This window comes from Lepidochelys olivacea, assembly GCF_965140295.1.
Source record: "Lepidochelys olivacea isolate rLepOli2 genome assembly, chromosome: 5".
Lineage (NCBI taxonomy): Eukaryota > Metazoa > Chordata > Testudines > Cheloniidae > Lepidochelys > Lepidochelys olivacea.
The window spans coordinates 26,896,316-26,911,654 of NC_140415.1; the positions used below are offsets into that span (position 1 = coordinate 26,896,316).

The following is a 15,339-nucleotide window of genomic DNA, read 5'->3' on the forward strand; positions in this document are numbered from 1 at the left end:
CCTTGCATTTTTAAAGAGAATATTGGTGCCAGCTGACACCATCGGGAAATGAAATACTCTCTTGTTGCCACAAGTACTCCTTTTCTTTTTGCGGATACAGACTAACACGGCTGCTACTCTAAAACCTTGCAAAGGTCTGTATGGAGATGCAGAGCTCTTCTGTTGACTCACTCTGTCACAAGCTAGGACGCTACACAAAGGTTTAGATCAATTTCTGCTCAGCCATTCTTCTGGGGCTGTCAGCAAAGGAAACAGGATGCACTAAATTACAGTTTGGGTATTCTTTTGAAATAATGTGTATTAGAAGACTAAGACCAATGGATTTCATACAAATCACCAAACATAGCAGCTAGTAATTTTTAGGCACCACTAATTTGGTAAAACTTTAAACTAGTAATTTAGACGTGAAAGATTTTACATCCCCTTCCCAGTCCTCCTGTAAAGAGCAATTAAATACAATCAATAAATATTTATTGTTTCTGCGAAAATGCGATGAGTATCACAATGCAGTGTCACTGATAAGAGAGGACATGTAAAAGTGCTAGAGAGAAATAAATAAAGTCTTTAAGGAAGATTTAAAAGACCAAATAATCTCCCACTTACTGCAACAACTTCTCGGTTACCACTCTTGAAAACTTTCTCAACTACTATACTGCCATCCCAAATATTTCTGAAATACAAAAGTATGTTAACACCAAATAAATTAACAAAAATGCCATTGGCCTTGAAAAACTGTTTCTTTTCTAAACCATTTCTTAATACAAATTGCCAATGTTTATGAATTAAAAAACCCTCCCTTCATCCTGAATCCAACCCAAAGAGTCAACTTGTAAAAATCAGGGTCTTTATTCATAAAAAATCATGAGCATAAGCTCTGTACCTTTCAGAATGAGGTAGGCACAAATTACAATTAAAGAAACAAAGCCTCTTTATGTGCTTTAAGAACATTAGGTTTGATTTCCTCAAATTATTTTGCACATAAGCTAATAGTAGTCTCAGAAGATGAGAGAATAGGCAGGCAACTATCATATATACCAGTGGTTCTCAGTTGTGGGTCCGTGGAACTCCGCGGACGAAACCCGGTGCCCTGAGCCCCAGCACTGAAGCCGGGAATGGTGCGGGGCTGAAGCCGGCGTCCCACCAAGTCCCTGAAGCTGGGATCGATGTGAGAAGATGGCCAAGCGCCCCTGCCCCCCCCGTCCCAAGCCAGGAGAAGTGGGGGGCTGAAGCCGGAAGCCCCAGTACCCCCCATCCCGCTGAATCTGGGAGCTGTACTGGGAGCCTCTCCCTGCCTGTACATAGCCCCTAGCAAACCCCTGCCACCATCCTGAGCTACCCCCCTGCCTGCACACAGCCTCCAGCTACCCCTACCTGCACCCTGAGCTACTCCCCTGCCCGCATACAGCCCCTAGCAACCCCCTCCCTGCACCCTGAGTGGACTTCAGACTTTCTGAACTGAGTCCCCTCTTGGAGTTATATTTTTTGGTTGCATCCCTCCACAGCCCAGACAGGCTGGGTGGCCTACTGAGGGAGTCAGGGGGTGGAGGTGGCACTCCCTCCCTGGATCCTCCTGTATGGAACTGGCTCGAGCCCCGCCAGTCCTTCCCCCCCCCAACAGAAGTAAAACTATGCCTATGCCCCAGCCTGGAGCCCCCATTTCCCCCCCGCCCCCACCAGGCCCTGGTGTTTTTGTAGCATGTAGAGGGGGGCCTAAGCAACAAAAAGGTTGAAAACCCCTGAGATATGCCATAAAACACATTTTTTTCTTAAAGGCAGTACTTGTAGAGTACCAAAGAGGGTTTTTGTTCTTAAACAGGCCTCCTACTACCACACTGTTAGAGGGCAAGGTACAACTTGCCAAAATCCCCATTTCTGCAGTGCTATTGTCCAGCATACTAGAGATCAATAATACTATTATTTATTACTGGTAAGCACTAACAACTTGCTCAGAATAGGACACGGTTTTTAAAAATCCGTTAACCAAGAAGGCTACAAACTAGGGGCTCAGCCCTGTGAGGTGATGAGCATTCTTGTTTCCTACAGACTTGAATAGGACCTGAAAGCAAACAGCACCTCGCAGGACTGGACCGTAAGAAACGAGTTTGCAGGGGTGTGTGCTTGTAGACGGCCCACTGCAGTATCAGGGCCTAAGTAGATCTCTTGCCCAGCTCACCCACAGAATGCAATACTAGCAGAGCTGTAAAGGGAATGAGATAACAGATACCATATGAACAGGAAGGGAAGGAAACACAAGGAACAGGAAGGGAGAAAGTGGAACAAAAAATTGCTGAGGCGTACTCCTTCACCTGCTGCATCTATTATGTGCGATGATATACTTTCTGTGGGATAACCTGGGTGCTATTAGGTCTAAGAGAGGGAAGGCGGCCAACAGATTGGTCATTTTGTACATACGTTACAATGGCTAACTACACACTTGTAGTGAGAAGCTAGCATGTAGCATGTGATTACACTAGTCCACTGGAATTTACCTAGATTAGTCACATATACACACTTCTTAATTATTAAACTATAGTAAATACAGTATCAAAAGCAAATACTAAGCCATTAGTGGACAGAAAGACTATGTTATGAACTGAGTGACAAAACATCTTTTACACAAACAACTCACCCTATAATTCGAGAGAAGTATATGCAGATGCCATTGTGTTTTCCTGAAAACACTATCTCTGGGCCCATCATACCACTCATGGATGCGCCAGCCTGAGACATTGAACTGGCTGCAGCAAACATTGGGGTTGACATACTCGGAGGCTGCAAACCTAGGACAGGGACACATATAGATTAATCCATTTACTTTTGATATAAATAAATCTAGTTGAGAAAACAACAAAAAATGAAAAAATAAAATACCTTGTACTGGTGTTGTCAAAAAGCTTGGATTAGGATAGGGACTGCCAATAGGCATAGGGGAACCTAAGGTGAAAGAAAGCAATATATACATTTATTGCATCAAAAACAACAATAAAAACCCATGATATGAAAAGAATGTTAAGATTGCCAAGTCAAGCACTCAGAAGTTAAGAAACATGAGAAATAAGTCTACCTTATGCAACCTTAGTTTGGCCCCGTGAACATATCCATTACCATAAAGTCTTTAATTACATGATCACTAACTATTTTTGCACAGGACCTTTCCTCATTTGGTGCACAGAATCGTTTATGCTCACTGACTGAGTAGCTATTTAATATTTATTTTTATCCTAATCATTTAGTGTGGCACCATGCCCCATTTACTGCACACCATCCAAACTCGGCACCAAATACATGGGGCTTTCCTAAGGTATTCTCATTGCTAAAAAATGATTGAATTTCTCTTCACAACACTCCTGTGAGGTGAGGTGATATTATCCCCATTTTACACATGGGAACTGAGGCCAGGGATTAAAGACAAAATTGTCAAAAGTGTCAACTACTTTTAGGTGTCCAATTTGCATAGCCTAGGGTCTGACCTTTTCAGGATACATAAGCCTTATATAATACTTTGTATATTCAGATTGCGGCTTTCATTGACTTCAGTTGCAGCTGTGAATTTTCATCATTTCTCCAAACCAGACAAGTGTCTCAAGTTGAGTATCCAGAAAATGAGGAACACGCAATGGCCACCTGGGAAAATTTTGGTTTACGTTCCTTACCCAGTAACACACGGAACATGTCTGCGGCAGGGTAGAATTCAATTCGCCAGGGTGACATTGAACTGTCTCTCCTGCCACCTCCCAACTTCTGCAATAAATGAGGCAGGGTTCCTACAGACAACAAGCTCCTTCACTACACAACCCTGATTCATTCCCAAAGCAGGTTCACCGTGCGCACTGAATGAGGCATGGTACTGCAGAGAAAACAGTAAGTGATCATGTAATTAAAGATTGTGTCATAACATTGATTGTGTCAAAAATCCTAACAATTAACTTATTTTACTTCTCATTTCTTCCATCACCCACATATGGGTAGACCTGCAGTGCCTGTGGAAGTATGAGAATGACACAAGTAAGAAGATATTCTGCAATATAGTGTTGATAAACTGCTTTCTGGCTGCCAAGGTGATTTTTGGCACTATGGCAAGAAGTCTGTATTTCCTTTATATTATGACAGCATCTTTAGAACACCTGGACATATTTTAGAATCACACCAGTGAACTCCTAAATCCAAAATAATTCAAAAGAAAAGTTGGAAAAACCCAACCCTGATAATCACCAGGTTTATTCCTTGAAATTGAGGCAGTGAATGAAAAGAAGGAAAATATTTCATATAAATAAGAAAGGGTAAAGATACAAGAAGCTGTGAAAATGAAACAAATTTCAGATTAAAAAAAAGATCAATGAAACATTTGCTACTCACTAGCAGGAACAGGAGAACCCAAAATTGGTCCTACGTTGCTTGGAGGAGGCAAAGCTGATGGAAATCGCATCTGTGCTTCTCCGCCATACCTAAAATATGCCAGACAAAGACTAACTTCCTTGCATATCACATACTTAGATCATCTGATTTTGAGGCCTTATTTTGTTAAATGTGGTTAAACAAACAGAAAATAATGCAATTTTTCATTTCTTGAGTTAAAAATACTGACCTAAAATTTTCAGAAAAAATTATTTGTGACTGTATGACTGATTTGTGCACTCAAATTTGGAAACTGAATAATTACAAGTTAGATGAACAACAAGTCATTAGCATATTACAGACACAAATTCCACATGCTTTTTTCTGAACAATTAAGACATTTTTATTTGTTGATTTTTTTCTGGAGCGGAGTATGAGTTTTATGCAGAAGTTACAACTTCTAAAAAAACAAAAAGTTTCATATTCACTTCTAATTAAGTATACATGCATGACCAGTTGCATTTAAAATGCATGTTCCATGTTACTTTGTTAAGAGTTTACACTAATTTTAAAACAATACTTATACAGAACTCAAACAGTTCCTGCCCCCTGTAAACATACCAAGAGCTTCCTTTGTGGCTGTAGTGGCATTCGATTTTAAACATAAAATTCAAGGCATAATCTACAAATTAATTGAAACTTACCTGAAAAATGCTCGGGTAGCCCAGGCAGACACTTCTCTATCACAAGCAGCAGCAGAGCAGGCAAGGATAAGGCAAGTGGCACAGGCCTGGTCCTCCTGTAGGAAATCATGATTTCTATCAGAGTGACAACAATTTAGACCATCGTGTTAAAAAGTTTGAAGGAGTTATATTGGCTCCTCACAAAATATTCAAGGCTCTGTTTGCCTCAACAGTGAGGCAATGAGGTCTATGCTACAGTTAGGTCAGCTTAACTACATCAGTCAGGCTGTGAAAAATATCATGCGCTGTGTGATGTAGTTAAGATGAACTAGGAAGAATTCTTCTGTCAACCAAGCTACCATTTCTTGGAGAGGGGGATTTACAACAATGACGGAAGGACCTCTTCCATCACTGTAGTAAGTGCCACTGTAGTGTTTCCAGGGTAGACATAGCCTGAGTCTTGTCAGTTAAACAGAAAGGAATAGTCAGTCACAGTAAGAGATTCTGTTGTGGCAGGTAAAGTGACCCGTGAAAGCTTTCTATGAACGCTCTTGATTCTTGGCAGGTTAAATAAGCTTGCAGTAAATGAAATATATGGAAAAACTGTTTTATAGGTATAGATAAGACGTATTATACTTGTATGGAAATGTGAGTTTATTAAATTAGTGTTACGAAGGATAAACATCTATATGATTTACAATGATTGTATTTGCTATTAAAGGACTAAACATTTAAATAAGCCACTGAAAAAAAAAAAACACGTCTCACCCACTTCTCAAAGAAATAATAGCAGAGGTTATTGTGAGGTTTCATTACTACTATGCTGTGAAGTAGAAATTAAGAAAGAACTACACATGTCAAATAAAATCAAGTTCTGTGAAAAAGTTTCATTCTAGCTTGCTTGGTACCAGTTTTAGTAAAAAAGGAAGGTGGATTCTAAGTATTTGCAGCCACTGAAGCACATACAAAACTTTTCTGAAAAGGACTAGGACTGTGACACTAGTTTTTTCAAGATTAATAATTTTTCTAATAAGAGAATTACATTCCCAATTCTTGTCATAATTCTGTGTTTGTCACTTACATGAAACAGACAGTTTTAAGGAAAAGAATATTACCCTTATGTTTTTAGACCCCATAAAAATGGTTACCTTCTTCCTTACACAGTATCTTGCTTGTTCAACTGACAAAGCAGCATTATCTTGACCTTATAGCTACTCGGATAATTTGATGAGGAAGCCTATATAAGTACCTAGATATGACAAGTAATACAAGAACTAATATTTTTGAAGCCAAAGAATGGCCACATTTACAACACAAACTAATCCAGTATATGACTGTACACCGAGGGCTTGCCTAATGGAGAGTTAGCGTATAACAAGCTGCGTTGTAAATCCACAGCACTCTAGCCTGCCGCACACTGACTGGCCATGTGAACCCTGTCAAACTGCATCATGGAACCTTTAGTGTATGCTAGCAGGGTTCACATAGCCAGTCAGTGTGCAGCACGCTAGAATGCTGTGAATTTACAACCCAGTTTGTTATACACTAATTCTTTGTATAGACAAGCCCTAAGTCTAATCATAGAGGACTTTTTTCCCCAGGGCAAGTTAAAAGTTCCCACCTGATGCAACTTGAAAAACCTTTCAATCTCCTCTCCATCACCTCCTACATTGCAAACTAGAAGATGTCGCAGTTGATCTACAGGTCTGAGTTTATGAAACATAAGGCTCCCCTAAAGTAAAATAAAGCAATACAAAGTTTGAAATAATGAGATCTGCATGTTTTAATTGGCAAACAACAATTCAATACATTCATCTAACACCCTGAGGGCTTGTCTCACTTCAATGTTAGCTCAAGGTATAGTGAGTGTTGCTCCAACCCAACTCCTGTGCACACAAAAATCACTAGCTCAAGTAAAATGGTGTTTTAAACTTGAAATAGCTGGTCCATCGGGGTTACCAGCTGAAGTTCTAGTACTCCTCAAGCTAGTAATGCAGTGAGGCTGCAGCTACTTGCTACAGCTTGAGTTAGCAGAAGTCATCACTCTGCTAATTCAATCACTCTGTGTGGCTCAAGTGTTGTTTTCCAGTGTGGCTGCTCTCATTTGAGGGAAGCTTTTTTGAGTGTAGTAACTTGAGCTAACCAAAGCAGTGAAGACAAGTGCTGAGTTACAATAATCAGGTCCCCAATAATCTGCAGCATTTCTAGACCACTTTCATAGCATGTAGCCGTACATTCTGTGATGGGTCCTGTAGTGTGATCTAACCAGACTCACAAATAGCCTTATGATAACAAAACTACAACAGGACTGCAGCAAGCTGGCAATTAATTTTATTATATTTCCTAATTGCTAAATTATTAGAAGGTTGAATTATTGCTACATTTTCCTTCCTATTGTAGAGAGTCATTAAATTTTACTACTACTTAATCTCAGCTATTTTTAAATGTAAGCCTTTTAAATAAAAAACAACTACCGAAGTTCTTGCGTCATGGAGTTTTTTTGTGAGGTGGCCAGAAATGGAATTCTTTGCTCAAAATTCCCCTAACAATAAATCTCTGCTCTTATTTCAAACTTTAGGATTCATACAGTTACCTCAGCAACCTGCATTTGTTCCAATTTTACATATCCACAGGTATATCTACACTTAGAGCTGGGGCTGTGATTCAGAGTTTGAGTAGACATATTTGTGCTAGCTCTCATGAAGATGGCATGCTAAAAGCAGTAGTGTAGCCACAGTAGCACGAGTAGTTGCAGCATGGGCTAGCTGCACCATGTATAACCCACTCAGACCCCATGGGTACGTTCTTGGGATAGCTAGCACATGCTACCGCATCTACACTGCTGTCTTTAGCATGCTCTGCCCGAGTAGGTCTACTTGAGCTAGCAATCACACCCCCAACTCCGTGTACAAATTCCCTAAGAGTATGTTGAACTATTGGTCACCAGCTGATAATAAACCCATGTAACTCCCCTGAAGTCAACAGAGACATACCAGTTTATGTCAGAAGATAATCTGGCCCTATAACCTTGAGTTGGTTTACAGAATTTACAAATGACTCCTTAACCATTTTTCCACTCCGCTCCCCCACCTCACCTTCACCAAAGGTATTCTCTGCAAACTCCATGCACATGGGTAGCCCTTTTCAGCACTGGGTCAGTCATTAAGCTTTAAGTTTCTGCTTCTCCCTCTCCCAATCTCTAAACAACAGGAAAAAAAAAAATCTATAACACACCTGGGCTGAGAGCAGAACAAATTTCTTTGGTGGCAGCATGTGTTGTTGTACAACAACAGGAGAATCAGTTATTGGAATAAGGTCTTTATTCAGTGGTGTTATAATCTTTGGAACTTTCAACTCATCTATGGCAGAAAGAGCCCATGAATGTCCATCAACATGTGTGGTCATCTGAGTAAGAGATGAACATTGTCAAAAGTTTGAAACAGGATGTACATTTTGCACACCAATGGTGATATCTAAATAACCAGTATTTAACATTACACAGCATAGAAACTGAAGTACTCTTAAGACAACAAGCCCCTAAGAAAATAAGGCATTAAAAACAGATACATGCATATGTACCCCACCAGATTAAAAACTGGCTAAACTACTTCCAGTTATAAACTGCAAGCTCTTTGGGACAGATCATTATTTGTATGTACAATTAGCATAATGAGGCACTATGATGCTACTAATAATACAAACAGTAAAATCAAGCTGCAAATTGTACAAAACTCCAAATGCATAAAAACTGTTTATTTTTAAATAATATCCAAGAGCTGCAAGTGAGACATGAGATTTTTAAAAAACTTCCGGTGACAGACTGGCAACAGTGATATATAATTGAGGCCAAGGCATTTTGTAGGACGGACGTCACTTAAAGGTATCTACCACCTACTTGTTTTCGTCCACACTCCTAGATCCAGTTTCTAACTGTCTAGTCTCCAAGGTGTTCCTTCAGCGTATGGTTGTTTTGTTTTGAAAGGACTCTTCCAATATGTCGGGGATCCCGCCAAGCTGCTCAAGCAGCTCCTACACCCACTCAGATCATCAGTCCTCTCCCAGCTCTCCCCGTGTATTTTAGGAATAGATGGAGAAGCCCTTCTGAAGGGCCAAACAGCAAACTGCCTACATAGGAGCTATCTAAGCATTATTTATTTTCTCTTACACAAGCATTGCTGAAAAGAAACAGAAAGAGGAACCAGAAGGGAGGAAACTGATGGGTGAGTCAGGGAATGATGAAAGGAGAAAACTGTAGATCAGGTTTCAACTCTGTATGGCACAACCAGCCCCTTCCTCCAAACACTACCAAACTGCTTCAACCATACTACTCTTGACAGCTCACTTGTCCACTTCTCCAACAACAATCTTCATGCCTTCTTCCAAGCTGTACCCTGTCCATGGAATGCCCTAACTGAACTGATCCATAAGGCAATGATTCTCTCCTCCTTCAAATCTCTCCTACAGACCCACCCTTCACCTGTGACACCTACAAGAAATGAGCCAACCAATGGAATGATTGAGGGAAGTATGGCGGAGCTGATATACTTGTTTAATTAAACAAAAATAATGTAGTATCTCCCCTGCCCTTCAAATGTTTACTCTTAGGGGAATTCTGCGCCACTGCGCATGTGCAGAATTTATGTCTCCCACAGATTTCTTTGCTTCCCCATAGAAGTAAATGTTGCTCCTCTTAGATTATAAACGCTATGTGGCAGGACTACGTCTTGCTGTGTTTATGGACAGTGCCTTGCACATTGCAGGCACCACCAAAACAAAAACAGTAGAAAATTTCCAACGATTTATAATGGTTTCTTACAATCCTACTTTGCATCAAACTGGGTTCTTCAGCTGGAGACTATTAAAGTGGCAGCTCCAACTGAAAGACACCAGCTCCATTCACAAAACAGAGATACCTAGTGTGAGACAGGTATGACAAAAAAACTACACTTAACAGTTACATAGCTCGATAAATATTTACCAAATAACTAGTCACAGGAGTTTTTGTGTAAGTTACCTTTTCTATATAGGAACTTAAAAAGTGATTCATGGAGCCTATGATATTCAAATAATATTCTCCATGCCGCCTCAAAAAATTGATATTACTTTACAATATTGAAGAGGTTACTACCTGTGTTTCCATCATTGGTTTTTGAAAAGGGAAAGAATCATGATTGATACACCACAAGATATCATTATCCTCATTTTCGGAAGCAGCCATCAGCAGGACACCTAACAAAAGAGTAAAATTAAGACTCTGTAGCGGAAGCGAAAACTTACATCAGGCCCACTGTTGCTAAACCTATATTTAAATTCAGTACAAGTCCATTCTACACATTCTTAAATTAATCTTACAAGGGGATCAACATCTAGCCATTGGTTGAGTTTATAAACTTAAGTATCTAAGGGGTTTTAGTGCAGATGTATATTTAACTGCTCTTTTGGTTCAGGAGTCTGTATTTGAACAGTCTGTTGGATCCCTTTTGCAGTATAGTCTAACATGCACTATATATGCACACAATGTATTCCAAGATACTCTATACATGCACACAAACAAGGATGAAGGTTAAAATTAAGACAGAAATAATTGAACGTTTTTCACTGATTTTTATGAAAGATTATGAGATGTTTAAATATACCCTGAAAGTAAAAAATATCTGGAAGTTATTTTAATAATAAATTCCATGCTGTGAAAATTTTAAATAGCTCTTCCCTAAAGTAGATTCATCACTCTATCACTAGCGCAGTGACAAAAATGCAAATTGCTGCATTCAGAGTTGGAGACACAAGGTTCATCTGGAAGAAAGAGTTCAGTGCTAAAATAATACACAAACTCTCTGATGCGCTTCAAGGATAGGCACATGAATATCCAATCTTCACAACACAAGGGCCTTACTAAGAATTTTCTGGAAATCAAGGAGCCACATCTTGTTTGTATATATTTATGCAAAATACACAGATTGTAATATGTGCTTACAGTTGTGTCTTCCATGACAGAGTAATAACAACTGCTTGTTACCAGTGTTCACTGGCAATAAAAGTGGTATGGCTTCACCCTACACTTCCGGAGGGTAACTAGATCATAACAGAATGATGCATGATGTTTTTGGCCCTTAAGCTATATGCTATGTAGCACAAGTTTAAACAGAAAAAAGGTTAACTAAAAATATAGAAGAAAAAAACTAAAATAATTTTACTGAAGAAAGGTTGGGTACTGTTACTGCTATGATCTGGACCAGTGGTTCTCAACCTGCAGCCCACTTGCGGCCCAATCAGCACACAACTGCAGCCCACGTGACATCCTCAGGGCCAGACAGGTACATAAGAACATATATATTATGTGGACGTGGCCCACATAACGCACCGAGAGCTACATATGTGGTCCACAATGGCAAATAGATTGACAACCACTTTCTGGACCAAATGGGTCAACCTCAGCCTTGCTGTATGTCCTTGCAAACATCTACTCTGCAATCACTATCTCACAGGAGACCTATAAGGATTTATTAATACTAGTATAGTGTTCTGAACATATAAAGAACAATGTAAGTCTTCATTATTAATTATTATTATTATTACTGGCAAGGGCTATTTATTCCAGATATTTAGAAGGGGTTCAAAGTTCAGAGTGTGACGAAGTCAGATCTGACACCTATACGTGAGTGGTCCTATTGGGTTCCAGGGAGATGGGTGAGTGCAAGCTCGCCCACGGCTAAAGGACCATCCCGCAGCCCATGGGGACGATCCACAGAGCCTGGAAACTCAAGTAATTATGGAGGACAATGGACAAAATAACAGAGACAGGTGTGAAGGGCAAAGGGTCAAAAATAGGAAACCTGAGGGGACACTGATCAGAGAACCCCAGCCAGCGCCCACTGCTCCTCAAACATGTCAAGGGAACCAGCAGATGCTGCCCAGAGGAACTCTGCCTGGATGTGTGAACGGAGGGAGGTTTGGAAATAGGCCCCACAGTCGCAGAGAACCGCCTCAGCCAACATCCTCTCCCTGCCGTTATAGATGGCCACCTTGGCCATCGCTAGGAAGAAACTGACGAGCAGGTCCCATGACTTTGTGGGACCGTGGATAGGATGTGCATATATAAGGAGGTGGGGGGAGAAGTGCAGCCAAAAACTTAAAAGGAGGTCCAGGAGTAGCTGGAAAAGGGGCTGCAAACTGATGCACTCAAGGTAAATGTGCGGCAGGGTCTCCCTCACACCAGAGAAGGGACAGGCTTCAGGGACAGGAGTGAATCATGCCAAATACACATCCGTGCTCACGGCTCCGTGGAGGAGCTGCCAGCTGATATCCCCAGTGGGCTGCGGGACTAGGGTGGTTATAAGAGAGTGGTGGAAGTCAGGTATATCAGCCCTAAAATGGTAAAGGCCCTTTTCCCTTCGAGCTGAAAAGGTTACCTCAGTTTAACTGGAGAGCCTGAGGCCAATTAAGGGTTGCCTGTGATCTTCAAAAACCCCTTTTCTGGTAAGAGAGGAGGAGGAGAGATGAGAGACAAGTTGCAGCAGAGGTAATGGCAGTAAGGAGAAAAGGTTTCTCCTGGGGGGAAGGCTGCCCTCCTCCCTATATGTGATGCAATCAAGCCAACTGTGGTTTGGGGAAGGACTGGCACCCAGAAGCCAGCATAATAAGGCAACACCCCAGAGAGGGGGTAAGGAAAGGTACTCTCTCTTTGTATTTTGAGTTTCTTTTGTTTGGCTAAACAGTATTACTTGGGCCTACTTTGTAAATATTGAAAAATAAAGGAGATGGGGGTGAAGGACAGGGAGACCCTCCAGAGTAAGACCAATTTACTCCAGGCCCCCACCACCAGATAGAGAAACGCTGAGGCTGAACAGGTGGAGGAGGTGCCTTGTCACAATATGACTAAACTCGGTTAATACACAGCAAATTTAATTTGATACTGACGCCTCAAAAATCTATGTTTTTATTAAAAACAGAAGAACAACAAACACGAATGGGTAACATTTTGAGGAACTGCAATGTGGTTTGGTCATGTAGTGTGTTCAGGGACTTTAAAGTGCTTAGTTGCATGTCTCCCCTATGCGTCTTTGAAAATTTACCTGGAAGACAACTGAATGGCTGAAGAGGTCAATTACACTATAAAGAGTTTTCTTCCATTTCTGGGTCACAGTTTTGAATTTGGTCTAGGTCAGAAGTGACCAAAAACTGAAGCCACCTGAAAGCTATTAGGCCGGCCTATATGAAATGAATTAGTAATTCAGACAAGATCACTAACACAACTGGCACACTTCTTGGCAAACTAAGCTCACAGACCAAGGACTTAATGGGCACAGAGCCTAACTATCACTATGTCATGTCTAGAGAATGTCTTTCAGGATAAACTTGAGGTACAGTGATAGGATAGTGTACCGTACCACTGCCTGTGTTAAACTCAAAGTTTCCTACACCAAGTTTCCTACTGTAAAATGCAATCATGGTGGGACTACTTATAAAAGTCTTAAAGAATGGATCTTATTTAACCTGCACTCCAAGGCTTACCTTTGCTATAAAGAGCTCTGTGCACCTTTGATGGCTTCTCCACATTAGAAGCAGCGGAAAATCCTGGAGGTAAGCGGATGTGAACCAGTGTTAACATTGAGGGTCGAGCCATTGGATGCTTAAATGGGGATGTACTAAAATACATTCGTACACCTAGGCCAAAGAAAAAAGGAGATCACTCTTAGGCAATGGATTTTGTGGAAATATTGTAAGTGGCTAACAGTCTCAACATATTTGATGCAAGGCTTAATTCAGAAGCTTGTAAGAAATTCTATATAAATATTATTACATTCCTTTCTTGAAAATGATCCTTCTATCCAAGTCAAATAATTCTGGTCCTGATCTGCCACTAGTTTTCTGCGTAACCTTTGACAAACCACTCTCCCCCTATTTCCTGAACTGTAAAACAGCATAAATAGTTATATGGTAGGATCAAGTATTTATCAGATGTCTGAAGTGCTTTGAATGTATGAAGCAATATACAAAGAACAGGTAACATTATTATAACGATTACTATATAAATGTTATAGTATGCATGGGGGACAGACAACCTTGCAAAGAAAAATGTTTGCCAATTTTCCGAACCTAAGCAGGTCTTATTTACTGATAAGGGAAGGAGGTAATATTGATTTCTTACCAGCATGTGTCACTGCCAGCAACTGACAATCTATAGATTCTGAATTTTCAATCACTGCTATCTGAACAATAGGCTTAAAAACAGAACGATCTATAGTCCTAAAAGAACAGAAAAGAGTTTACGTAACTGACATCATGCAATAAACAAATCAGAGAATACACAACACTCTTCCAAAGTTTGGTAAAACAAAAAAAAAGAAACGAACAGATTGCCCAATAGGAAGTATTTCAATCACACACTTCATATTACCTGGCAATGTTTCCAGCAGCAGAAACAACAGCATTCTGAGAAACAGAAGCAACTCTGGTCATTCCTTGACCATCTTGGCCCAGATCATAAACCTGTAATTTAATAACAGTTTAGTATTTAAATTAAATTAATGCACATAACTTTATCCCATCATGCAGTGACTCAGATTGCTCTCAATTCTTCTATGGCCTCAAGCTTCCATACACCAGAGGACTGAAGCAGTAGTCCTTCCTAGTTTTCAACAGCAAGGATTGTGGCCACAATATAGTTCAGAGGGGGAGGGAAATAAATGCAGGAATAAAATCCCTGGGGGAAATCCTTCATGTCTTGACTGGCATATAGAGAATCCTAATGTACAAACATAGTTTTTCAGATGGGGAGGATAAAAATAACATATGCACGTAAGAAACTCCAAATAAGACATGGAAATTATTCAGATACCTGTATCACTCCTTTTTCTGAACGGGTATATAGGATGTTTCGAGAATTGTCAATGGCAATTTGAACTATGGGATCTGCAAAAAAAAGCATGTGAAAATCAAAACTGGATTTGGTGCAAACTAGTTAATACAGTAAAATTGACAGTACTGAAACTTTACAAGGGTAGATTTGCCTGGCATTTGACGGAATCACTTATTAGAATGTACTCATACAGGGCATTCCATTTACAATGGGCTCCTGCCCAGGAACAGATTTAAAAGTGACATATTAATATTTTACTGAAGTACAGTAGAACAACAGACTATCACTGTCTAATCCATTACAAAACAAACATTTTAAATATTTGTATAACAATTTCTAGTAAAAGTTTTGCTATACTGATTACAATATTTTCACTCCAGTATGTAAAACTTACCAAATTTATACCACAAAACAGGGACTTTAGCCATTATGGCTAACATTTTCAGACTTCAATACCTAAAT

General features: G+C 40.1%; 1 protein-coding gene across 1 annotated transcript in view; it reads right to left on the bottom strand.

Annotated features, from left to right (window-relative positions):
* NUP155 (nucleoporin 155) overlaps positions 1-15,339 on the bottom strand; it is a gene marked incomplete at its 5' end in the record, with an annotated part of 47,582 nt that overhangs the window by 23,570 nt on the left and 8,673 nt on the right. Inside the window, 12 exons of the mRNA XM_084628339.1 lie at positions 604-670; positions 2,630-2,780; positions 2,872-2,934; positions 4,357-4,445; positions 5,040-5,134; positions 6,640-6,750; positions 8,253-8,423; positions 10,147-10,247; positions 13,530-13,682; positions 14,167-14,264; positions 14,416-14,507; positions 14,857-14,930. Of these exons, the coding sequence (XP_084484465.1) occupies positions 604-670; positions 2,630-2,780; positions 2,872-2,934; positions 4,357-4,445; positions 5,040-5,134; positions 6,640-6,750; positions 8,253-8,423; positions 10,147-10,247; positions 13,530-13,682; positions 14,167-14,264; positions 14,416-14,507; positions 14,857-14,930 (1,265 nt within the window). The remainder of the gene's footprint in view (positions 1-603; positions 671-2,629; positions 2,781-2,871; positions 2,935-4,356; positions 4,446-5,039; positions 5,135-6,639; positions 6,751-8,252; positions 8,424-10,146; positions 10,248-13,529; positions 13,683-14,166; positions 14,265-14,415; positions 14,508-14,856; positions 14,931-15,339) is intronic.